This window comes from Mustela nivalis (genome assembly GCF_964662115.1).
Source record: "Mustela nivalis genome assembly, chromosome: 4".
NCBI classification, from domain to species: domain Eukaryota; kingdom Metazoa; phylum Chordata; class Mammalia; order Carnivora; family Mustelidae; genus Mustela; species Mustela nivalis.
This window is the reverse complement of record NC_139023.1, coordinates 36,500,795-36,526,243: the sequence shown is the minus strand read 5'-3', so window position 1 is coordinate 36,526,243 and position 25,449 is coordinate 36,500,795. Positions and strand designations below refer to the sequence as shown.

Genomic DNA, 25,449 nt, shown 5'->3' with positions numbered 1-25,449 from the left:
TGTACTTTCTTGAAGTAAACTTAAAAATCCCAAAATAAATAAATACATACATACAATGAAAAATTAAATTAAATTAAGTAGGAAGGAAAACGATCCACGGGAGATCTTCGTGGCCTTGGAGAGCACAGTTTTTCAGTTAGCGGGGAAGGTAAGACTAGATTCCCTGGGCTGAAGAATAGAGACCTGGCTCAGTTTACTCTTTCTGGAAGCCTTGTAGGAGCCAAAAAAAAAAATAAAAGGGGGGTGAGAGGAAGAAATTTCTGTTTGGAGTTTTGTTTTGTTAAGTGCCTGAAACCAATGTGTGTACAGACAGAGCAAAAGGGAGAGAATGAGAGAGAATAAGGAGTGATGGCCTTGAGAAGATTTCCATATGAAGAGGATAGATTAAACACTGAAATAGAAAAAAAAAAAAAAAAAGCAAACAAAACAAAAACGCCTGCTTGTTCTAAAGCAGTGGGTCTGTGAGTCAGAGCCCTCACTAGTAGGCTGAAGGAAGTTGAAGGGGCAAGGTTCATGGTATCCTCCACTTTCTCTCACAATAAATAAGAAGAGATGACATGTGTTGAGACCAGGGCACCGCAGGAAAGAACAGAGGGAGAGGGAGGCCTTGCGGGGAGACTGAGGGGACAGGAGAGGGCAGGGAAAGGGTGGTACGTGGTCATTCAGGGCACAGCCCAGAAACGCACCGCAATTCTCCAGCTGGGGTAACCCATGTGGAGAAGTCCATACAAGCTGGAGAGCCCAGCACAGTAAGGGACCAGCGATCAGATCAGAATGGAAAGCAGACAGAGCCATGGTAAGGAAGGGAATGGTTTGGGGTGAGATGGTGTTCCAGAAGAGATGGCAGTGTGGCTCAGAGGAGTTCCTGTCTCTATTACCGCTGACAACAATAACCAGTACATCTACGGAGCACTTGTGAGCCAGCACTGAGCTCAGCACTCAGTCTTCACAATAAACCTAGGACGTCATTAGAGGACTAGCCTCACATTACAGATGGGGAAAGAAGACACAGGAAGGCACAGCAGCCTTCCCAAGGTCACACAGCTCCTCTGTGCCAGTGCGTGGATTCCAAGCAGACAGCCTGGCTCCTGCCCACGTTTCTGCTGCTTCCTCTTACCTTCTGGAAGCCTTGGTCTCTGCGCATGTAGACCTGGTCCAACTACAAGCACCTGCTTAAGGTATACTTCAATTCGTTTTCTTTCAACAATATTTCACCATGTAGCGACTTTTCTGTTAAAGTGCAAAATGCTGGCTCGCTCTCATATTTCACAACTCAGATTCAAGGCTCCCCAAACTTCAAAACCACAGGGTTCCAAGAAGCACGGCAGAAGTAGGATAGGTTTTACAAACGCCCAACAGCAGACTCCAAGGCAGCTTACGGGATGAACAACTACAAAACTGCTCTTGGGCGCCCATTGCTGACCTCCCTCCCCACTCCAACACCACAGCTCACCCGACAGAGGCCACAACCCCAGGTCCACTCAGCCTATTCAAAAATAAGCCCAGGGCCTCATCTCGAATTTGGCCTGTACACAGCAAGAGCCAGCAAAGCAGGAAGTTCTTGGCTCTCACTGATAAATGGGATTCCCTTCCACAACACTACAGCTAAAAAGTGTTCCACAAAAGCCAGCATTTATCAAACTCCTTTGGGTTTTTCCTAGACCTGGTCAGGTGTGGTGAGCTCACTGCATCGTGAACACCCTCTCAACTGTATTGTGCTCTGCCAAGATCTCATTAAGAAGGTCACAAAAGAAGACGTGGTATTAAAAAAAAAAAAGCTTGTAGACGGCAAGAAACTGAGGAAGAGTTCTGAGGAATGGCTCCACACCCACCCCCAAAATCAAAAGCAGTTGTTTTTAGCTTGTTTCCAAATAATACTTGTATTTCCAGCTGACTTCCGTGGTCAGGGGAGCCGAGAGGGAATAGCCTGGAAATGGCATTCCTCAAATCCAGTGGGCATAGCTCGAGGTTGCTGGACAATGGGGGAAGACAGAGCTAACAACTAGAGACTACAGATAAGAAGGTCCTTGTGACCTCTCCCAAGCAGCTTTGTTCCAACCAAGGAACACTTTGATTGTTCTGATAGCTAGCCTACCCCTTTTATCGGGAAAGGGTATGCATTCTCAGAATCTAGGGTTTCTCAGCAGGGTGACCCAACCACTCTGTGATGGAAAAAGCACTTGGCTAGTGTGCAGAGAACCCACACCAAGCTTGGTTGGAAAATTGCTTTGAATCACACACACACACACACACACACACACACACGTCCTATTTTGTTTTTAGCGCAAACTCAAATCACAGTGCCCCAAAGCAATCTATTTTTGGTCTGGTTCCCTAAGATCAATAGACAGACATTTCCCTAAAAAGGTTTTTCTTCATTCAGTTTTGCCACTGGCCACCTCTGCGATTTGAACCTGTCGCCGTATCTCAGCGGACCTCAGTTTGCTCAGCTGAAAAATGTCGGGCCAGAGCCAGTGGCTTCCCATGGCTCCCAACATCCCCAGCCTTCTCCAGCCGCACCCACAAAGTGTGACTGGTGATCACAACACAAGCCCACCCACCCTCTTGGGTCCACAAGGCAACATCCAAAAAGCTTTGATAATTCACTTCACAGCAAAACCAGATCTGACAAACTCATCAAGAGGAAAAACCTGTTCCAATCTGACATGATGAGACCACGTACGAGCTCCATTCCGCTGAGTTTGCTGCATCAACATTAATGTATTTCCTCACACCTCTGAAGGGGGAAATCACATCGGCAGAGTTCCAGCCTTGGGCCTCGGAGGCTTGAGATGGTCACAACACGAGGAGGCAAGTACCATCCCTTTAGAGAAGGGGAATGGAAGGTTGGGGCGGTATGTCACTTGCCCAAAGGCACAGAGTACAAACTGGTAAGATCCCTCACAGGCAGGAGCAGTCCACATGTGGCCTCCCAGGACCCCTGGAGCAGGACGGATCTCCTAGCTTCTGCAAAACCACCTCCTTAACGAAGCTACTTGTTTAAATGCAGTTTAAGTCAATTACATACACTAACATAAGGGGCAGAGGCAAAACAAATATGGCAAAATGCAATCATCCCCAAACGACTTCTATTTTCGGCTACGGAGAGAACCCAAGTCATAGAGCTTTTAAGACCATCCCTGACAATTCCAGTTCCTGAGACACGGCATTCATGCAGATGAATTTTAAAAAAGCTTAAAATGTATGGGAAGGACGAACGAGCTTATGGGGGGGAACCAGGAAGACAACGAAGTCAGTATATATAAGTGCTAACCCTTGTCGTGAGACTTCAGGCAGCTGCCAACTAACTAACAGACAACTCTCAGATAAACAGCTGCTACAGCCGTCCCTCCCGCCTCCGAAACTGTGACCCAGTGGGAGGGGACATCCAGATAGGATCCAGCTGCCCAGCATCTACGCACCCATGACACAAAATCCCTCCCACGGCATACAGTCACTCCATTGCCATTATTTTGTCCATGTGCCCCATAATAGTGGAGGCCAGAGCTCATTCTGGACAGCAAAGACCACCCACCCGGGGAGGAGACAGATGCCTAGATGGCTTCCCCCAGCAACACACGCCCCTGTGAGTAATGTCCAGCCAGGAATCCCCAATTTACAGAAGCCTTCGGCTAAGAGGTCCCTTGAAAAAATGCGGCGGTCCCTGAGCTTTCTGCTAATACCCATGTGGGATCAGCTATGCCCTAGAGATGCCAAAATGAGGGCTCAGGGCAGTGGGAGCACCCCCGGATCTGGAGACAGGCCCAAAGAGTGGGAGAGGGAGACAGGGAGGGACCAGCAGCCGAAGATTTCAAAATACCACCAGGGGCCAAGAAGGTCTCTTCCCTTCCCCAGTACTTGGCTATCTGTTAGCTTTTGTTAGAAACTGAAATAACCAAATGCAATATGGTAACCCTGACTGGAGCCTAGCTCAAGGCTTTAATTGATCATAAAAACTGCAAAGCAGCCATAAAGTATATTTTGAGGACAACTGAGGAAACTGGGTTGAGGCGGTATCAGGGACATTGCTGTTTATTTTTTTTGGTATAATGATGGTATTATGGTTATGCAGAAGGAAGTCCTTAATCCCACAAGAGGCACGACAGAGGTATTTAGGAAGAAATGTAACCATGTCTGCAACCTGAATTCAAACAGTCCAGCAAGGAAGTAGGTAGACAGATGGACAGCCAGGCAGACAGGGTGAGCAAGCGGATATGGCAAAACACGGAATCTAAGTGGTCAGTGTACACGGCTCCACTTTATGATTCCTTATTAGAGAGGGCACGGATTGCATGGAGCACTGGGTGTGGTGCAAAAACAATGAATACTGTTATGCTGAAAATTAAAAAAAATTTTTTTTTAAATTTTAAAAAAACAAGTTCACCAAGACCTGTTTTATCGTTTTTTTAAACAGGCTTTGTGGGAGCCTAATTTTATTTTTAATGGGAAAATGCATTGAAATTCCCAACCCAATCACTCAAAAAGGAATGCTCAGGGCACAATCCAGTCTTCAGCTTCAGTTTCTTTGTATACATACCAGAGGTGTGGGAAGGGAAGTAATTAGTGCGATCCAGGAAGAAAAGGCACTTTACATTAGGTTTCAAAAGAAAAACTGAATTTGACTGGATAAAAAGGGAACAAACATTCTTGACAAGTAGGAGATTGAGGGGCAAAAAGGAATCACTCCTGAACCCCAGGTAGCTACCAGAACAAAGGATTGAAACTAGGGGAAGGTCAGTATAAAGAAACAAAGATACTTAAAAATAATGACAAATACTGTAAAGGTTTCAATTGAAACCAGAAGGGGAAAACTAATTTTGCAGAGTCAGAGAAAGTCCCTAGCGTTCTCCACAATTGGGTTGGATTCCCCATTTGAAAGTTATTTCTAAAGGCTACAGAACTCCCTGACCAAACACAATTTCCCAAGGGCGTCAGAAGATTGCACACAGACAACAGCCACAACCCCACAGCTGCTCCCTGAGAGAGGATTAACTTTAGGATCCCACTGGTTAGAGCAGCCAAGGATCTCAACTTCTGGATGATTCCTGAACCTTCCGGAGTCCTTCAAACAATGGTCTGCATTCAGAAGACAAAAGAAAGCTCAACCAACCTGGCCTCCCTTTCCCTCCCAAGGTCAACTTGCCAGTATCTGCCTCGGGATGCAGGCCAGGAGGCCACCCACCACAGCTGCAAGGCAGGGAAGGCTGAAGGGCCCCCAGTGGACCCTGAGCTGCAGGGTACATCCTGGGGTCCTCAGAGAGGGGTGTACGCAAGGACGATCGATGCCCATGGTTCAGGGTTCTGCAGTTCAGACCCCCGCTGAATCCCCCTCCTCCTCTTTTTCCATCTCCCCATTGCCGTGCCTCTCCTCCATCTTTCACGACTCTCAGCATCGCCAGTGTGAGGATTTTTAAAAATCTGACAGTCTTTGGCTACTGAGATCACGGTCTGTCCTCGGGTGAGGGGCTGGATGCCTAGAGGAGAGGTGTGAGAGACACACTTATTGTGAGAGACACACTTATTTTCCCCTTCTGCATCTTTCAAACTGCAAATTACATCCAAATGAGAAAGAAATGGAATCTTTTTTTTTTTTAGATTTATTTATTTATTTATTTGACAGACAGAGATCACAAGTAGGCCCAGAGGCAGGCAGAGAAAGAGAGAAGGAAGCAGGCTCCCTGCTGAGCAGAGAGCCCCATGCGGGGCTCGATCCCAGGACCCTGGGATCATGACCTGAACCGAAGGCAGAGGCTCTAACCCACTGAGCCACCCAGGTGCCCCGTAATGAAATCTTTAAAAAGGCATTTGTTTGAACTAACCTTAAAGCAACGAAACTTCAAAAATCCTATCTTCACTTCAGATTCTCTGAGACGGGTAGGATGTTATGAAGAATGAGTTGCTACACTAAAGCGATCCTAATGGCAGCATTTACTGAGTGTTTGCAGTGGGACAGGCACCATTCTGGATGCTTCTGGACAATGTCATTTCATTTCCACAACATCTGTAAGGGAGGTGCTCTCACTACCCCCCAGGCCCCGCACTCCTAGCCTCTGTCTCTCACAGGGCCTGGAAGAGTGGAGGTGGCCTTCGCTTTTATCTAGTGACACACACCTCACAGCAAACAGTATGTTCAACCTTCAGCAGCTGATCACAGAGCCAGCCTGGAGCCCAGGCCCATACCCACCCACTGGAATGCCCTTAAACCCTAAAAAAGGCCACCTCTCTCCCAATGACCCTATTATGTACAATAATGTTAAAATCTGCATGCACCTTTTTTAAGTGTAAAAATCTTCTTCATGAAAAATGATTAAAACCAGCTAGAGCAAGATAAAATCTCTAATAAACTCATTTGTTTTAAAGATTTATTTATTTATTTGACAGAGATCACAAGTAGGCAGAGAGGCAGGCAGAGAGAGAGGAAGGGAAGCAGGTTCCCTGCTGAGCAGAGAGCCCAATGCGGGGCTCGATCCTAAGACCCTGAGATCATGACCTGAGCCGAAGGCAGAGGCTTAACCCACTGAGCCACCCAGGTGCCCCTCTAACAAATTCATTTTTTTAAAAAAGATCTCAGCAGCATTAAATTATCCACTTTTAATTTTTCATTGCAAAAGCAACAGATCGTCCTAAAGTATAACGTTATTTTACCCCTCAGTAAGTACGAAGGGGAAAGGAACCCTTTTTTTCCTATCTATTGGAAAGCATCTTGTTCACAGAGGTATGTTTTCACATTATTATTAAGTATTGTACTTAGAAGCAATCCAACAGTTGACACAAATATAATATGTACTAACCGTATTAGTTACATGGCAGTCTTCCAGAAATAGAAAGAAGAGAGGAAGGGACAGAAAGCAAGGAACAGAGGAAAATCTTCAATCACACATATAAGCTAGAGACATCATACAAGATATAGAAGTTCCTACCCAAATGACACTTGAAGCTTTTATGGAAACCTCTAACCCCAAAAAGGTAGCCAAGAGGGTAGATGAGATCCTCATTTCGCAAGTAAGTCAGTGGCCTAATATGATACCACTGGGTAGAGGCAGAGAAAGGAGCCAGACAGAAGAACCACGACTCACACGTGTGGACACCTTCCCCACCCCCTTCAGTGTAACACACATCACTGGGGCATTCAATGGTGGTCAAAGCTGGGAAACCCAAATGTGACACAGAACTCACAGGAAGGGGCACCTGGGTGGCTCAGTCAGTTAAGCGGCTGCCTTCCACTCAGGTCATGATCTGGGGGTCCTAGGATCGAGCCCCGCATCGGGCTCCCTGCCCAGTGGGGAATCTGCTTCTCCCTCTCCCTCCGCCCCTCCCCCTGTTCATGCTGTCTCTCTCTGTCTCTCAAATAAATACAACCTTAAAAACAAACAAACAAAAAAGAACTCACAGAAAAGCCCTGGTGTAAGTCAAACACCCTTGTTTCCCCAAGCGGAGGGGAGGGTGTCCTGTTTTTGCTCCTCTTCATCCTTCTCACAGTTCGGGAGCGCAGTGCTGAGCACCTTAACCCTTTGCTACACAGAACCTGTGAAACTGGGAAAGCAGACTCTATCCCCTCCCAGAAGGGCTGCTGGGTCCCTGAGTGTCCACTTTCCCCGTAACTTGATCAGCAGTTTGGTCAAGATGCTATTTGTAGGACAGAATGTCTGCTGTACTTACACACCCCTTTGCCAAATACTGACAGTTTTTAAAAAACAGAAATAGATTATTTTTGGACCTGGACAACTGATACAGCCCGTAGCTTTATACACTTGTTGGGTAAGTCCTTTCTGAACGACATTAATATACCAGCAAGCGCCTGTGCTCATCGAAATCAACAGAAGGTCACCGTTAGCAAAGATTCAAAGGAAGGCCACAAAGAACTGCACCTTCCTAAACCCAGCTTGGGGAACTGGCCCTCAACTAGACTTTCATGGGAGTCCATGACATTCCAAATTGCTAGATCCATAAAGGGACGATAAGTCAGGAGAGGCGTTCACATACTCTTACCAAAGCCACTGCCCACATTTCACAGATCTGTTCATGTGCATTCCAAAAGCCCAAGCAGGGACAGGGCTAGAAATGATTTAAACTAGAGGAGAAAGCTAACGGCAAGCGTCAGGACCAAGCCACCCAAGGAGAAGAGGACAGCTGGCCTGTTTCCAGCAGAGACTGCAAGAGCGAGGGTCCCTCAGGAGCCACGGACTCCTCCAGAGCTTCCCAGGGAGGGAGCTGGCCCAGAGGACCAGGCCTCCGGGACCTAGGTCCCTGGTTTCTGGTACAGCCCGCCCCTGCCAGGGTCGGAGTTCAGCCAAGCAGTTTCCACCGTGCTGAAGACAACACAAGCTAACCACGTGGGAAAACAATGGGGTGTTGCCGAGCTGGCTGGAGCTAAGCAAGGGCTTCAAGGAGGAAGACGGGCGGAGGGAGAGAGGCAGACAGACTGATTGTCCTGTGGAGCGCTAGGGTTCACCAGGGAAGGTCATGCACTCTAGCCCCAACTGCTAATAGCTGCGGACGTTTACTGAGTGCTTATCCTGTGCCCAGCGTCTTTACTCCCGTTATCTTTTTTTTTTTTTAATTGTCATGATTCTGAGATAGGCGTTATTACCAAACGCATCTTAGAAATGGGGACATGAAAAAACAAAATACTGAGGTCAAGGTCACTCATCTGGGGAACGGCCAGGATCCAAACCGAGGTCTGTGGCAAAGTTGCTCCCTAGAAAGAAAGAAGCAAAAGCAGGAACCAGCTTGTTCTCTGCTGCACGGGGTTCATTCAACTTGCTTCTTAGCTCTGTGACCCCAGGTAAGTCAATCCATGTCCCTGGGCCTCAGTTTCGTCATCCCTAAAATGCAGATAATAAGAGAATCTTTTCTGAGCATTATATGAGATAAACGTGGGTTTCCCCACCTGCCTAGCACAGAGTAAGTGCCCAATAAATGGTAGGTTGTTTTTTTTTTTTTCCAAGATTTTATTTATTTACTTGACAGGCAGAGACCACAAGTAGGCAAAGAGGCAGGCAGAGAGAGAGAGGAGGAAGCAGGCTCCCCGCGGAGCAGAGACCGATGTGGGGCTTGACCCCAGGACCCTGACATCTTGACCTGAGCCGAAGGCAGAGGCTTTAACCCACTGAGCCACCCAGGTGCCCCTAAATGGTGGTTTTTAACTGCTGCTACAATCGTTCCCAGGGCTAGTAAGTGTATAAAGGCTGCTAGCCTCACACAGCTTACAGCTCAGCTGGGGAAACGAAACCAACACGTAGGAAAAGGCATGAACCCCAGGAGCCACACTGGAGGAGGCTGAGTTGGATATGGGGGGACTGAATCACTGCAAAAGCCTGCCACAAGTGGGGAGCACCTGCCACCACGGCGATCCCAGGGCAGCACCCCGAGGCCACGGCCACTGCTCCCACAACCCCCACTCCGGCCCCAAGCTTCCCTTCCTTCCAGGAACAGGAAAAGGAGCATGATTAAACAGAATGCTACAAAAGTCCTCAACACAGGATTTTCCCATTAGTCACACTTAAGCAGGCAGGGTTCCTGCAAGACAGGCACGTGGCTGGCCTCCTGGGAACGCAGAAGCGGGAAGCCAAGATGAGTAAATTTGGAGCACCAAGGTCGAGTCCCCATTGAAGTCCACGGATGTAAAGCGGCGGGGCAGGGGCAGCTTGGAGACAAAACAAGATCACTTTGCAAAAAGGCAAAGAAGGGAAAGAATAAACAGAAGCAATTAGGAAAACCCTAGACACAGAAAACCTGAGTTTAAGGGGAAAATACAATGTGAAGGTAACTAGCACAAAACTCAAACAAGAACTCTGAAAACCAGCCCCAAAAGTTAGACCCAGAGAAAACTATTAATAACGGTCACGTATTTGTGCATACTTTGTAGAAATACCATTCCCAGTAGGTGACAGGGATGAACTCATTTAACTCTTGCAATCACCCTATGAAGCAGGTACTATTTGTTTCCACTCCATTTTGCAAATATGAAAAGTAGAGCACAGAAAGGTCAAGTAACTTGCATCAGGTCACACAGTTGGCAAGTAGCTCTCATAAGATTTTAAATGAAGCAGCGGGGCTCGGGAACATCAGACTCTAGCCTCTACTGCCTCTGACATGTGAGTTAACAGTTCTGAAGCTCAGTAAATTTCCTCGAAATGGGATTATCCATAGCTCCACTCTAGTGGAGTTAGAGTCTTAAGGAGGAAATCTATGGGAAATCATTACCTCATCTAATTCAGCAGTAAATCTAGAATGACAGAATGGATTTTCCTAGTGAGCCAATGACTGGGAAAATTCATTTAAGTTTTTATTTTCTTAAGTCAACCTACCTATTTTTTTGGTATCAAGTACTAAATTGAAAGAAAATTCCTGTTGTCATTTTTAAAAAGCAAAATCAAAAAGGCATCCTGATACACATTTAACAGTTAGGATTGTTGATTACCCGGAAATCCTAAACTTTCCTTCCACTTTTAAAACAATAGAAACAATCCCTGTGAAGAGATCAAATCTGCCATATCCCTTTGTCTAAAATTATATCAATTGTAAATGAAAAACATTAGCGAAAAAATAAACACATAGCAGGATCTTGAGCTAAGAAGATCCCAGTTTTACTGAAGATAAAGATAGCAAAACGTTTACACTAGTTATCTCTGTGTGGTAAGAGTATGTTATCTTAATTTCTTTTTAGTGTTTTGTATCTTTTGGTAGTGGAACATGGGAAGCACCTTTTTCTTTTTCTGCTTCTTGCATTTTCTAACATGTCTTGATGACAATCACTATAGTTTGTTGTGTGTTTTTTTTAAAAGATTTTATTTATTTATTTGACAGGCAGAGATCACAAGTAAGCGGAGAGGCAGGCAGAGAGAGAGGAGGAAGCAGGCTCCCCGCTGAGCAGAGAGCCTGATGTGGGGCTCCATCCCAGGACCCTGGGATCATGACCCAAGCCGAAGGCAGAGGCTTTAACCCACTGAGCCACCCAGACGCCCCTGTTGTGTTTTTTTTTTGAAGCTGCAGATAGAAGTCAATAAGAAACCCTCCTTACTATGAAACTATTATCACTATAGGTCAAAAATGGTCAAATATTGGTGATTTCATATGGTTCAACCTAAGAGTAATATTAATGCCATAGAGGTAAACCGTAATTCTGGAAAACTCTTAGTAAGGAAATTACTTGTAAGTGCAATCCTTAATATTTACATACTAGATATTTCCACTGACTAGAAGCAGAAACAATGCTATGAAATCTTGGAGTTACACCACAAGACAGAAGGGTCAAAGAAAACCACACAGTGGTATAACTTCTACTTTATTACACTATAAAACACAAGGTAAATACGTAAACAGAAAGGCACTGGTCTGATAATTTCCTTTCTTTCCCCCTATATTTCTTTAAATGCCTTTTGAGTCCTTATCTAAATGGTAAACCCCCATAATTTCAAAGACAGTCCTCCAATGTTTTAATATCATGAGTTGGTTTTTCCAAACAGGAAAGACTTGACTGTTTCACTTTCCAACAATCGATTCTCCATCACCAGCTGGGTGTCCTACAATTCAATTGAATTCTGATTCCAATCACTGGAGCTAGTGTCAACCCCACAGGTTTAAGGGCTCCAACCCACCAAATGGCCCCAGTTCAGCCACCAGTGGCAAATGGTGTCCCCAAGCTAACCAACGACAAATTCGGAGATTTTCATGATCTTCCTCAGGTTGAGCCATTTGCTAGAATAACTCACAGAACTCAGGAAAATTCTAACACCTAGGATTACAGTTTGATTATAAAGGATATGTAACTCAGGAAGGGCCAAATGAAAGAGATACACAGGGCAAAGGGGGGGGGGGATGGGTTGGGGGGTTGGAGGAGGGTGTAAAAAAGAGCTCATTATGAATAACAAAAAACACTCCTAGCTCTCAAAAGATCCCAAGGGTTTTAGGAGGTCTGTGCCTGGGAACCAGGGACAAATACACGTAAATTTTATTATTCCACATGGACTCAAAGTCTAGAGTCTTTGCTCATTTATGTATCAAGATACAGCACTGAACAAAATGGAAAAGATCAACTATTTTATCATAGGGTTGAAGCGAAAGAACGCTCTTTCTCTTTGTTTTCCCCCTTCCCACTCCCACGTAGGAACAGGTCACAGCCACTGACCGTGAAACTACCATTTCCATAATCTGGAGGTGCCTGATGTATATGAGTATATACTATATATACAGTATATAATGTATACTAATACTTCCAAGCAGATTACTTTCCTCTCCCCAAATCAACTTGGTCACGTTATTGTAAAAAAAACAAAAACAAAACAAAACAAAAAACAAAATAAAACAAAAAAACAAAGAACCAACCAAGGGACAGAAGAAAACAGACTTGCCAGAAATGACAGGGAAATGAACCCCTTAGCCAAGCAGGGCTTTAGAAATCTTCCCAGTGCTGATCGGCAGTTTTACTTAAAGACACTGCTCTGTACATTGATGGCCGACACTGTCCTCCTGACCTGAAGCTTAGGAAGAGAGAACAATGAGAGTCTGACCAACAATACGGGGAAAGAAACAGAAATGCGCAACAGTCTTCTGAAAATAAATGCGTAACTATTCAGAAGTCAAGCTGATTTGCACAATGTCAGAGGATTTACGTAACAAAAACAAATACACAATTAGCTAGCTTTCACCCTTAATGAACATTTCCTGGCCCTCACATCATCAAGACTGAACACCGCCCTTACTTCACGATTCCAGTTTCCCAGCACTCCTTAAGCTTTGAAAAATTATGTCACAAGTATTGTATTAAACTTCTACACTATGTGTCCTATTTCTATCACTTTCTATCACAAAGGACCATATTATTCATTTCAATGCCAAACAATTCTGAGATGCATAACGAACAGATGTTCTCCTCACCATCACCCCTTTGCCCCATGCCCACCCCTCCCCCCATCTCTCTGTCTCTCTCTGTCTCTCAGTGTCTCCAAAAAGGAAACTTAGAAACAAGGAGAAGAAACAGCAATATCAGCTGACTTGCTGAGGTACTGGGGCCATGTCTCAAACTCAGGACTTAACCGAGCTCAGCCTCTGGGCATCCGCCATCACATCCCGGGGGTAGGCAGGGGCCCCCCTTCGGGTGCCCCATCCTCCACTCCACCCCGCCTTCGTTCCCCACTGCCTGCACAATACAGGGCGTAGTTTCTGAGCTCCACAGCCTCACCTCAGTTTCCCCTCTTTTCACTGTGCAACCGTCCGTTCATACAGGTCTGCACTAACTTCTCCTGTCCAGCCTCTGCACCTTCGCACAGGCTGTTCCTTGTGCGGCCCGTGCCGCCCCTCCACTCCCTTTAGCGTCCACTTACAATGCCAGGCTTTCGGCATGCTCAAGTCCCTTCCACCTCTCTTATCAGAAGGCAAGTCCCTCTTCTGCGGTCCCACGCAGAGCTCTGTAGTTCTTGGATTGTACCAAACTCATTCTCCATTCTCCTACAATGATTTGTATTCAGAGCTTATCTTTCCCTTCTGAATCACAAGTTTGCAGAGCACAGAAACCAAGCTTGTTTTTTCTTTTTTCTTTCTTTCTTTTTTTTTTTTTTAAGATTTTATTTATTTATTTGACAGACAGAGATCACAAGTAGGCAGAGAGGCAGGCAGAGAGAGAGGGAGGGAAGCAGGCTCCCTGCTGAGCAGAGAACCCCATGCAGGGCTCGATCCCAGGACCCTGGGATCATGATCTGAGCTGAAGGCAGAGGCTTTAACCCACTGAGCCACCCAGGCACCCCACTTTTTTTTTTAATATACCTACACAATACCTAATAATATCTCAAACAAGGTCCTTTGTTTTTTAAGGAATTGCACGCTGCTTGTAGGGAATATCTACCTGTTTCACCTACAGAGACAATTAAGACACTAACTTGGCAATCGTGCGCATGAAATAGATTTTACCCTGGGAACCCAGCTTCTCGGCTCTATCACCTGGCTTCCAGCAACCTTTAATTCATCTTATTTCTAGCCTTGCTTGTTTTGTGTTTTGCCTTTAATTGAGGAGGAGGAGGCTGGAAAGAACTGAGGAAGCTGCAAATGAACTAAGGCTGTACACGCATACAGCACAAACATGTGAAGAAAAACGAAGGAATGCCTGCCCATTAGCCATCTGCCAGTTCACCAATGCCAGGAAATTCCGGACTGCTGTTTTTATAACGTAGATAATTCACACGATTGTGTTGGAGACTTCCAGCTATGAAGAGCTTTAGACTATTTGAGAACGAGTGTTCCCAAGTTTAATCATGAGACAGAAAGCCCAGTGAATTCTTCAAGCTTCCACCCCTTACAGGAATCTCACAGAACCACGTTATGTCTGTATATATGCACGGGGGAGGAAGGCATGTTGCTGATATTGAAAAGGATTTTTTGTTTGTTTGTTTTTTTAACTCTACAGATCACATGGTATTTTATGTATAGGTTCTTTATAAATCTTCAACCACTCAGCTAGACTTATCTGGCCTGTTAAGAAGGTAACGGCTTGGGAAGCCTGGGTGGTTCAGTCAGTTAAGCATCTGTGTTCAGCTCAGGTCATGATCCCAGGGTCCTGGGATCGACTCCCAAGTCGAGCTCCTTGTTCAGTGGGGAGTCTGCTTCTCTCTCTCCCTCCGCCTGGCAGTCTGCCTGCTTGTGCTCTCTCTCTCTCCATCTCTGTGTCAAATAAATGAATAATATCTTTTTTAAAAAATGTTTAACAAAAGAAGGTAATGGTTTAACTGTCTAATTTGTGTCTTTTTAGGAAACTGAGGTCCATTTTTCCTTAACAGCCCCCTCATGCCAAAACTTAAAAATTCATTTGTAAACCTAATAATATGTAAATCAAATTATTCCATTCAAAGATTTACTGTAAAAGTAAAAGGATGATTCCTAAAGGATTCCTTGGAAAACGGCCCATTTTCCACTAAAAAGCAAAATCTACACTCAATTTCTGATGCCTCTGTTTCCTCTTTAAGTCGATGGACCTATGGTGGAAAAAAGAAAAAAAAAGGAAGAACAAAAATTAAATATAACTCTTCCTTTTACCTGTGGTGCCACGCACATAGTCCATACACTTTCACATGGTAATAATAATAGAGAACATTTGAGAACAAGGAACATCCATCTAGCTGCGGTTTCCCCTCCTCAGTGACGTGAGTGAGACATTTCACTTCTCTTGAACTTGGTGATTCCTGGGTAAATCTGTTTCCTCATCTCTGTGAGACAGAGGCAACAGCCACCTGCTCCTCAGATAGCTTTGCAAGAATCTGACGAAACCGTGTCTTCGTGACACGTGACGAGCGTGTCTTCTACGTTCTGCTGCCTCAAGGAGCACAGGTCAGACCAACACAGTGAGAACTGCCCAGCATTTAATGTTTAATAAGACAGAATGGATGCAACAGAATGGATGCAATGTTTAATAAGACAGAATGGATGCAACAGGCCTTCACGGACTCCACGTGTCCATTCCCAGGAGCTAGAATCCCAGGGAACGCGCAGGAAGGCTTCTTGGGAGGGCTACCCTTGCTCTCAGCTTGGAGGATGGGGGGAAAACAGGATGTGGACCGCGCACCAAGAGGGGAGGGGTTTCCCGGTTAAGAGGAACACAGCCCCTAATTCTTCCCCATCCCCCGTCCCCCTCCCCACTCAGGTACGATACCCAGGCAGCATCACCTGCGAGACAGGTGAGGACAGCAAATCCTCCAGTCCCCCCCCACCTCCACTGACTCACCCTCTGGGGCCCAGGGACCCATCTGTGTTATGAGCAGACAGACCCCTCACCTCCTCTCTAACACCACCCCCTCCGTTCTCTCCACCTCGCTAATGCCAACGTTTCTACCAGTATCAGCTGGAACGTCATTTCCTTCCCAAAGTCTTGCTCACACCTGTACTGGCCTCTCACCCCACCCCCAGCTCCAGGTTAGGGACTGGGGTATCCACGTGCCATGCAGACTAAAGACACTTGACCATTACCGCTTGCTCTACTGTTTTCTGGAGATGCTGCTAGCTCTGCGAAGGCACGGCCCGAGTCTGTATTGTTCACACTGCTTCATCCCCCACGCCTTGTGCACGGTAAGGCCCTCTACTAACATCTGCTGAATTAATAAATATATCACCCGTGAAACAAAGGTATAAAAGAAAGACAGAAAGTATTATGGAACATGATAGACTCGCATTAATAGACGCCTTTGGTGAAACACCGTTGAATTTAGTTCACCTTTGAAAAGAGTTTCATGAATGGATTTGGGTTTGGAAAACTTTTGCTTTGAAATTTTTCACCGACACTTCCAAACATATCAATGTCCTACCGCACTGACCCGAGGAAGCGGTACTTTCTTCCTTCTATTGTCATTCTTTTTTTTTTTCTCAATGACCAGATTTTTCCACCTCAGGCTTTGGGAACAATATGGCCCATAGAAGCTGGCAGACAAAACAGCCTCTTATTAATTCAAGAAGGGACAGAGAGAGGAGACTCTGGCTAACATTCGTGGGTGAATATTGGAAAGCCTAATCCTTCACTTTATTGTAAACAAAGAGCTGAGACAGACACCTGGATTCCTATTCTGGCTTGCTTCCTTCCAGAATTTAAGCATCTGCTCTGCTCTAGGTCCTGGACTTGGATCTTAGCCGCGGACAGTGCCCAAGACACATGCACAGGCCCTCCCCTCACCAAACCTAATGGCCTGTTCCTCTATCTACAGGCTAATGCTGTTGCTGACTCCCACGGGCCACTGAACTCCTCAGGGCTCCGTTTCCCCACCTGCAAAGAGAGGCAGTTAATTACAAGATGACGACCAAAATCCCCTCTGCTCTAACGAGGGTTTTATGGCTAAAAACACCACAGTTGCTCTGTAAGTCAGTTAGCCAAAGTCATGCGTCTCAAGTCCTACTCAGCCAGCTCCAGAGAGCTGAGAAATGGGCAGCAGGACCAAGGGCACAAATGTGGCCCAAGGAGACTTGTCAGAAGCAGCAGAAGTGGGGCCACTTCAGTGGGGAGCCAGCTTTAAGGCAATGGGAAGAGTCCTAGACTGAGTAAAGGAGCTCCCTTAAGTCTTGGCTAGGCCCACAGGGTCCTCAATAAGTTATGAGGAGATGGTCAAGGTCCCTTCTAGTCCTAATGGTACAGAATTCTACCTCCTCATTCCAATACGTGTTCTTCCCAGTACCACCAAGCAATAATTTTATGCTGAGGCTATTTACCTGGAGAGATCATCAGTGCCACAGGTTAAGGACTCAGTCCTACAAGACTGCCCCTCCCCCACCTCGGATGCCAGGTCCATGTCCAGGCCGTGGTCTTGTGCCTCTGACCCACAAGGTTATAAATCAGAGGTTCCCACAACAAGCCCCTACTTGGGGGCAACTAATTTGCTTAAATAGCAGCTCACAACACTGAGAGAAACATTTGCCTTACTGGATCACCGGTTTATGAGAAAAGATCTAACTCTGGAACAGCCAGCTAGGAGAGACATATATGGTAAGCTGTGGGGAAAGGATGGGGAAGGCCCAGGCTTTCCAGATGCGCTACTACTCTCCAACTCCTCCAGGCGTTCCCCAACACAGAAGCTCCTCAAGCCTTGTTGTTCAAAAGCTTTTTTAAAGCACTTAATCAGACACTCTCTGTGCTAACTCTTCCCACTCCCAGAGGTGAGTGGGGGAGGCTGCAAGTTCCAGTCCTCTAATCACAGGGCCTTTCAGAGGACCAGGCCCATCCTGTGGCTACCTAGGGTACCACCCTGAGTCCAGAACATTCGCTCCCCGGGGGCTCCTCATGAATGACAAAAGACTCCCCTACCACTTGGAGACTTCTTGGGGTTTGAGGAGCTTTGGGTTTTGAGGAGCTTTGTGCCAGGAACGGAGGGCAAAGACTAAAATCTATTTCTTATTAAACCACATTCATCACAAGATTCTACTTCAAGATGACATTCAGTAGTAAGCGATGAGAAGAGGAGCAATGATGAGTCCAACCCCGAATCAGAGTATGTCAGGAGGATGATCACATCAAATGCAAGTCAAAATTTCGTGCTTATACTTTCAGATCAACTGGCTCGAGATACCCAGATAACTGATGAACCTTCCAGAACTCTTCCAGAACAAAGTGTCAGATTCTACCCAGATAAAGGCAATGGTTTCTTCCTTTTGCCTTTCTCTCCTTCCTTGCCTAATTTTGGTAGCTAATGGTTCACCCCACATATCCCCCGCATCCCAAGTGACCTCCCTGCCAAGCCCACGGGTCCCTAAAATTCCTCCCTGCTCTGGTGTTGCCCAACATGGCTTCCTCAATCCCCACCCCTGCTGTTACACAATGAGCTTAAGCCAGGCTCTGGAAAAGATAGGGGATGCCTCGGGCAATCGCAGAGGACCTGAAAGGAAAATGCTGGAGCGGTTAGGAACTTTGTCTCACCTGTCATGGTGGTGGGTTCCTATCTGACTCAGGACAAAAGAAACATAATATACTTTCTTGGCACTTACTGTGTGCCAAACACTGTGCCATGAACTCTCGTGTTTCCGCTCATGTAATTGTCATCACAACTCCATGAGGCAACTCCACCATATTTTCTCCCTAATACAGATGAGGAAAGTGACTCAAATAATTTTTTCCCTCGGTAACATGGCATTGTATTTAGCGGTCAAAATGCATATACACAGGAGCATGCAAACAGAATGACGGGAGGGGAGAGTCGTAAAGCTGCAGCTGTTTAGAACACTGGGACCAGCAGGAGGACCCGGTGGCTCAGTGGGTTAAGCACCTGCTTTCCGCTGGGGTCATGATCTGAGGTCTGGCTCCCAGCTCAGTGGGGAGCCTGCTTCTCCCTCTCTTCCCAGCTTGCGCTCTCCCTTCCTATCTCTCCCTATCTCTGTCTCCCTCAAATAAATACAATCTTGAAAAATAATAATAATAATAATAATAATACTGGGATGAGCAAAGACAAGAAGGTGGGGGCCTTGGGGGATGGCGAAGCCGGAATAGAAAACCAGCTGCCCTGAATTCCAAAGAATTTGGCAAAAGGATTCTCAAGGAGAGAGGACTGGCCCAGAAACTCAGTTTGCCTGGGTTATCTGCCACCCTCTATCCATCCCTCCCTCCCCAAAAAGTCCTTGGGCAGATTCTGGGTTTTTTCCTCCCTTACAAAGACAGCCATGTCAGTAACTGGCAGAAGAGAGCAGAAGGGAAACGTAGCCTGCTTCTCCATAAAGTTGCCATTATCGTGGGCATCTATTCCCAGAGCCACCGAGAAGACACAAAACCTCAGCTTTGCCCAGGTTTCTGTATTTTAGCAGATTCCACACTAGGATACCAAAATAGTGCTTCTTTTCATGAGGTAGCACTCATTTGAGGAGTTACTTTTCTCCATAGGATATTTTACTATTTTAAGCAGTTGTACATTTGGCTGCCCACAGACAAGAACAAATGAGTCATAGAAGAGGAAATGCAGGACCAAAATCCTTTACCTGGAAGCCTGGAGGTCAGATGTGCCTCGAAATTCAGACTTTCGTGATTCTAGAAAGGTAATGCAATGCATTCAGCACACATTATGTAACACTCCAAAATCAAATTTGCTGAGATTACTGTGGCAAAATTTAGCAATATTCAAACTAAGTGAAATAAATACATACTATTGAATCTCATACCAGTTCAGGTTAGGTTTTATCACCAATGGGGTATGCAAAAAAGTCTCAAAAAACTTCAGGGCTTCAGAGCTTTTCAGACTTCAAAATCATCCAAAAAGGATTACAGGCATGTGCACATGGCTCAAATACTAGAAAACATAGTCAACCTCCCAGCAATCAAAGACAGACAGACAGAAACAATCAAGGTACAATGATGGGCCTTACAAATTAGCAAATGGGTTTTTCTGAGAAAATGCCAGCAGTGTGAAAACTGAGTCCTTCAACCACTGCTGTGACAAGTAAACTGGGACAACCTTCAGACCACCAATAAAGGTGTCATCAATGGCCTCTAAAACATGAACACCTTTGACCCCAACATTGTCTTTCCAAGAACTCATTTTCCATGGACGTCATCAATATCTAGACGAAGCTTTACACATAGACATTCACTGAAACAATTCCTTCGAGGGGCACCTGGGTGGCTCAGTCACTTAAGTGTCTGCCTTTAGCTCAGGTGGTGATCTCAGGATCCTGGGATGGAGGCCCACATGATGCAGACTCCCTGCTCAACAGGAAGTGTGCTTCTGCCTCTGCCCCTCCCCACTCATGCTCTTTGACCCTCTCTCTCAAATAAATAAATAATTTTTTTTTAATTTCAAAAAAAATACTAATTCATTTGAAAATTCAAATTCAATTAAAAATAATTAGGAACAAGTGAAATCTAAAACAGAATCACAACAAGGCAAAAATCAGGGAATCCATATAATAAAATATTATACAGCCATTTTTTGAGCAGGCAGGGAATTGGAGAGACATCATGTATAATATTAAATGAGAAACACCGGATGGGGCACCTGGGGGGTTCAGGGGGTTAAGCATCTGCCTTCAGCTCAGGTCATGATCTCAGGTCCTGGGACGGAGCCCCATGATGTAGGGCTCCCTGCTCAGCAGGAGTCTGCTTCTCTTTCTCCCTCTGCTGTTCTTCCTGCTTGTGCTCTCTCTCTCAAATAAATGAATAAAAACATTTTTTAAAAATTTTATTTATTTATTTGACAGAGATCACAAGTAGGCAGAGGGGCAGGCAGAGAGAGAGGAGGAAGCAGGCCCCCCACTGAGCAGAGAGTCCGATGAGGGGCTTGATCCCAGGACCCTGAGATCATGACCTGAGCTGAAGGCAGAGGCTTTAACCCACTGAGCCACCCAGGCACCCCAATCTTAAAAATAAAGAAAGAGAGGAAAGAAAGAAGGAAGGAAGGATGGAAGGAAAACACTGGATATAAAATTATATTTGCATCATGATCCTATCCAAGCCAAAAAAAAGAGAGAGAGAGAGAGAGAGAGACAAAAACTAAAAGGAGTCACAAGATCAAAGGGTGACTGTCTCTCCCCTTTAAATATTTAAATCTTGGGGAGAATTTTCCAAAAGGGCCAAGAGTAGTGTATTTTAACCGAAGAGAAATAGAAAAAGAAGTCCTGTCTGCATAACTCCCAGTCAATGGCAACAAATTCATGAATCTGAGGTGTCACTCTGGGCTTTTATAAATGTACACTGAACCCATCTTTGGAAAGCCACCGCCACCTCCAGAATGACAACCTTATAGGACGTGTGGTCTACATTTATTGGACAATTCAACTGACATTTTAAGTCCAGCCTACTGGACACCATGGGGAAGAAATCCAGAAAGAAACGGTACAAAGGATAAGAGATATGCCACTTTGCCATTTGCAAAGACCTTTCAGAGACAGCAGCTCATTTGATGCTCACTGACAGTCGGTAAGGCGGACAACGACAGGAGCTGGCACACACCCATTTTACAGTCGGGAAAATAGAGTCATAGATAGTCACACTCCCCGACGTGGCAGGGGCTCTCCCTGACTTCCAGGCCAGGGCTGTCTTAGAACGTGAGGCTCTTTCCACTATATCGTGCCATTAGCCTATTTGTTGGTGCTTCTTTATAAGTATCTTCATAGAAAGAGACATTTCTCACTAGCAAGAAAACCAAAATGACTTACTAATAATAAAAATAGGCTTCAGAAGTGAACAGACCTGACTCAAGGTCAAAATCCAACTTGAAAGTTTGCGTGACTCTTTCAAGTTAACTTCTCGGATACCCGATTTTCTCATTTATAAATACAGGAATAAAACCACACAGCTGACAGGGTGCTGAAGAATTAAATGATCTGAGCACTTGGACTAGAGCCTGCCCCAAGATAGGTATGACAAACACAGTAGTCCTTCCTCCAGAAAGAGTGAAACGTCTACAATGAACCAACTCCAGATTCTAATTTTAGTCCTTGTTGGCACACCAGACTCCTTATTCTACCTGCTATCAGGAGCCCACCCAATCTTTACCAGTTACTGTAGGGCTCTAAAATAATTAGAAACCACTCAACATAGTAGTTTCAACCACTGACAGTTTAAATCATTTTTTGTCAGTTTTAAATAATTTCTCTTTTGTCTTAACATGTAAGTAAACTTCAGCATCAGAGCCAAATTCTTTTAAAAGTAACAATGAAATTTTTGTTTCTATTGCCTGAGGCTTTGGCCTATCTCCTTTGAATGCAACTACTGAAACTCCCAAATCATCTGTTTGATTAATTTCTTTTAGGAGGGCAAAAGTGGGAGCAGAGAATGACAGGCACTTCTCAAAGTTTTCATTTCCTCTTTAAATTAGATTTGGGTATGGACGCCTAAGCTCAAAACATTCCAACCACTGGCTATGTTTATTATGTGACCACACAGCTTGGGTGCTACCTCGCCAAAGGAGAACCCAGAATTTAATAAAGCTTATCGTTAGCATCAGACGAGGAGTCAGGAGGCTGGATGAAAGCCCACAATGCTCTAGGAGAGCGCCCTTCTCTCTTCACCAGCCCCGGAACGTTTTCCACCCACTCCTTTCCAGAAGGCCATGCCCATTGCCTAGTAAGAGAAACTAATAAGCCCAAGGATTGAGTAACCAGAGACCTTAAGGGCATAAACAAGCCAAGATGTGGAAAACCATCCCTTCTGGTGCCTGTGGCATACAGTTTCGAATACTGCTTCTGAGAGACAGAAATTTAATGAGATTCTTCTCGTAAGCAGGAAGAGAAAGAGACATTGTCACTACCCACTGTGAAGTTATCTGTCCTTTTCTCTGCTGCCCAGCTTCTGCTAACCACACGCTTACAATTTTAGGATGTCCGACGGTCCCTATCTTAGAATCTCAACAAGACTGCTGAGGTTGATTTCCGTTCTATTTTCTCTCTGGGGAGACGTGGGGTACGGTAGAGAATGAACTTTGGAATTAGGCAGGCTAGGCTATCGAAGATACGTATAAAGATAAACACACACACCTCCTACTGGTTCTGCTTCTCTGACTGAAGGACTGATACATGGGCTGTGTGACTGGGCCAATTATTTGACTGCTGTGGGCCTCAGTTGCCTCCTGATAAGTACGAACATCACAGGGCTCTGAGAAGTAAGTGTACGGAAAGCATGTGAATCGCCCGACTCAGCCGAGTACTCAACACTGCTGCCTATCTCCTTCTCCCTGCTTTCCTAAAACATTCCCTATAAACATTAATACCGTCAGAGATTCCAAGAGGACCAGATGTTAGCTGGTCAGGACATCTTTTCTTCATACAAGCCTCAAGTCCCACGGGCACCTTTGTACTCAGTACTCTTTTTAGATACTTAGTTCTTCTTCAGTGGTAAACTTTCATCAAAAAACACTGCTCTGCAATTCAGTGGGAACTTTTTTCGTCACACTCCAGACTTGAGGGCAGAACATCGCTCAGAGATCCACCGAAACACAAACCTACCCCAGGAATGGCCATCCCTCGCTGATAGCTGATTACCTGCATCCAATGCTGATTTTATTTTTTCCTAACAATTTTACTCCCAGGTTAAGCTATTCAAATTCTGGGGCAACTCAGTACTGTCTACAACCCCGAGTCCAATTTGAACCTGAAGACGTACCTACTTGTCTCAGCAATGACACACGGGGGGGGGGGGGGGGGGGGGGACCAAAATCTCCCAACCAATAATACATGTCACTAGCCTCCATTTCCCCAGGAGGGATGACTGAAGGAAATATGGGTCTGCTAATAAAGGCTCAAGAGACATAGTCTCCATCCTGTTGCCTTCCTAACATGTCCTGTTTTCTATGAAAAAGTGAAGACCAAAGTGATAAGCCAGTTTTAAGACTATAAGCGATTGGAATCTTCTCGGGAGTAAAGAGCAGTGTATGTGTTTTTATGGAGGAGATAGTCACGGTTGGAACGCTTCCAGATGCTTATTATTTGGACGTGAAGACTTGGAAGAGCTTGCTGACGTAAGATTCCAAGCTGTGGTAACCCCAATTGGCCAAGAAGGTATGCGTTTATTATTATTTTTTAACTAGTGCTGTCAAGTGGCAATTAAGAGGGAAACCGGTGGCAAGGAATCCCTGGGGTCTACAGCCACAAAAACAAGAGTGTAAGACTGGACTTCTATAAAAGTTACACCTCCTCTCAGATATCAATTAAAACTCCTGCTCCGAAGTCGTCATTGAAGACAACACTTTATGGTCTCTGCTGGTGGCTTCCTGCTCTGACCACAGAAGGTTCCTTTGTGGTGACAGGAATTGACTCAAAGAAGAAAAAAAATGTACGTTTACAAACGCGCCTTCCCTTTTTCCAAGCCTGATTTATCCAGGATATGTGGGGAAGACATCGGAAAGCCCCCAACCTGTTACAAGAATTCATCAACCACTGAAATTAATGAAAACTTGGAAAGGAAAGAAACGGAACTCCCCAAGGTCTTAAAATATAAAACAAAGGAGGGGGGAGCTACGACAGAGCACCCGGTCGCTGGTGTCGATCTTCCGCTCGCGGGGCCTTTGAGGACAAGCGCGGCAAGGGGTCCGCGGGGCTCCAAAGTGCTCAGCCGGGCAGGAAGCGCAACCGGAGGAAGCCAAGCCAGGCCCGGTCCCTACACCCCCGACAGCTCGGAGGGGCGGGCTAGGGGTAACAGGTCCTCAGAGGAGCGGGAAGGTGGGTCCCGGGCAAGCGGGAAGAGAGGGACGGGAGCGGTCGCCCCGCGCCGCACCCGGCCCGGGCCACTCTCCAACAGCCAGATGTTCAGCGTCGGGATCCCGCGGCTGTGCCAGCGCGAGGGCAGCTCAGGGCCCAGCGGGGCTGCGGTCCGGACCCCCGTTTCCTCCCCAGCGCCCAGGCCCCGATGGGACACTCACCCGGGGCCACTAGCGGCGAACTCACAGTGCATCCCACGAAGACGGCGGTGGCCAGGACCGCGGACCCCGAGAGTTCTCCTGGGGCCATCGCCGCGTTCCTTCGCCCTCCACCCCCGGGGCGCCGCGTCCCGGGATCCTGCAGGCAGTGCAACTGCAGAGCCGGCGACCGACCGAGTAGCAGGGCTCGGCCCCCGCGCGCGGTGAACCCCGCCCCGTAAAGGACTCTCCTCTCCGGCCCCACCCACCTGGCTGGCCCCGCCTCTCCCCGCCAAACCCAGGGCTCCGCCTGTCCTCGGCCGAACTCCACGTGTGGCCCCGCCCTCGTCCCCGCCCATCGCAGCCTGGCCCCGCCTCGCCCCGCGGCACCCGCTTCCTTTCTAAATTCCACCGCGCCTGGGCCGCTCGGATTAGGCCTAGACTCCGCCCATCCTGTCCCGCCCATCGAGGTCCGACCACGCCTCCCTCCGGCCTCCCCGGTCCCGCCCACTTCTGCCTGGTCCCGCCTCTTCTCGCCGCGCCCGCTTCGTTTCAGAGTCGGGTTTCAGCGCAGACGCGGGGATTGCGCGGGAGCCAGGAGAGGGGGCAGGGAGTTGGCGGTTCCTCTGCCCTTCGCTGAGAGCAGGCGGGCGGAAGAGGAGGAAGAGGG

The 25,449-nt window shown here is 46.4% G+C and overlaps 1 protein-coding gene across 3 annotated transcripts in view; it reads right to left on the bottom strand.

Annotated features, from left to right (window-relative positions):
• The window catches only part of RELL1 (RELT like 1), a 61,512-nt gene extending 36,458 nt beyond the window's left edge, over nucleotides 1-25,054 (bottom strand). Inside the window, exons 1-2 of one of the 3 annotated variants that reach the window (XM_082728923.1) lie at nucleotides 24,804-25,054; nucleotides 19,432-19,480 (exon numbers count right to left, since the gene is read on the bottom strand). In XM_082728923.1, coding sequence (XP_082585049.1) covers nucleotides 19,432-19,480; nucleotides 24,804-24,891 — 137 coding nt within the window. In that variant the 5' untranslated portion in view covers nucleotides 24,892-25,054. The remainder of the gene's footprint in view (nucleotides 1-19,431; nucleotides 19,481-24,803) is intronic. The other 2 variants (XM_082728925.1, XM_082728924.1) reach the window with 2 other exon arrangements.
• Nucleotides 25,055-25,449: the final 395 nt, after the last annotated feature.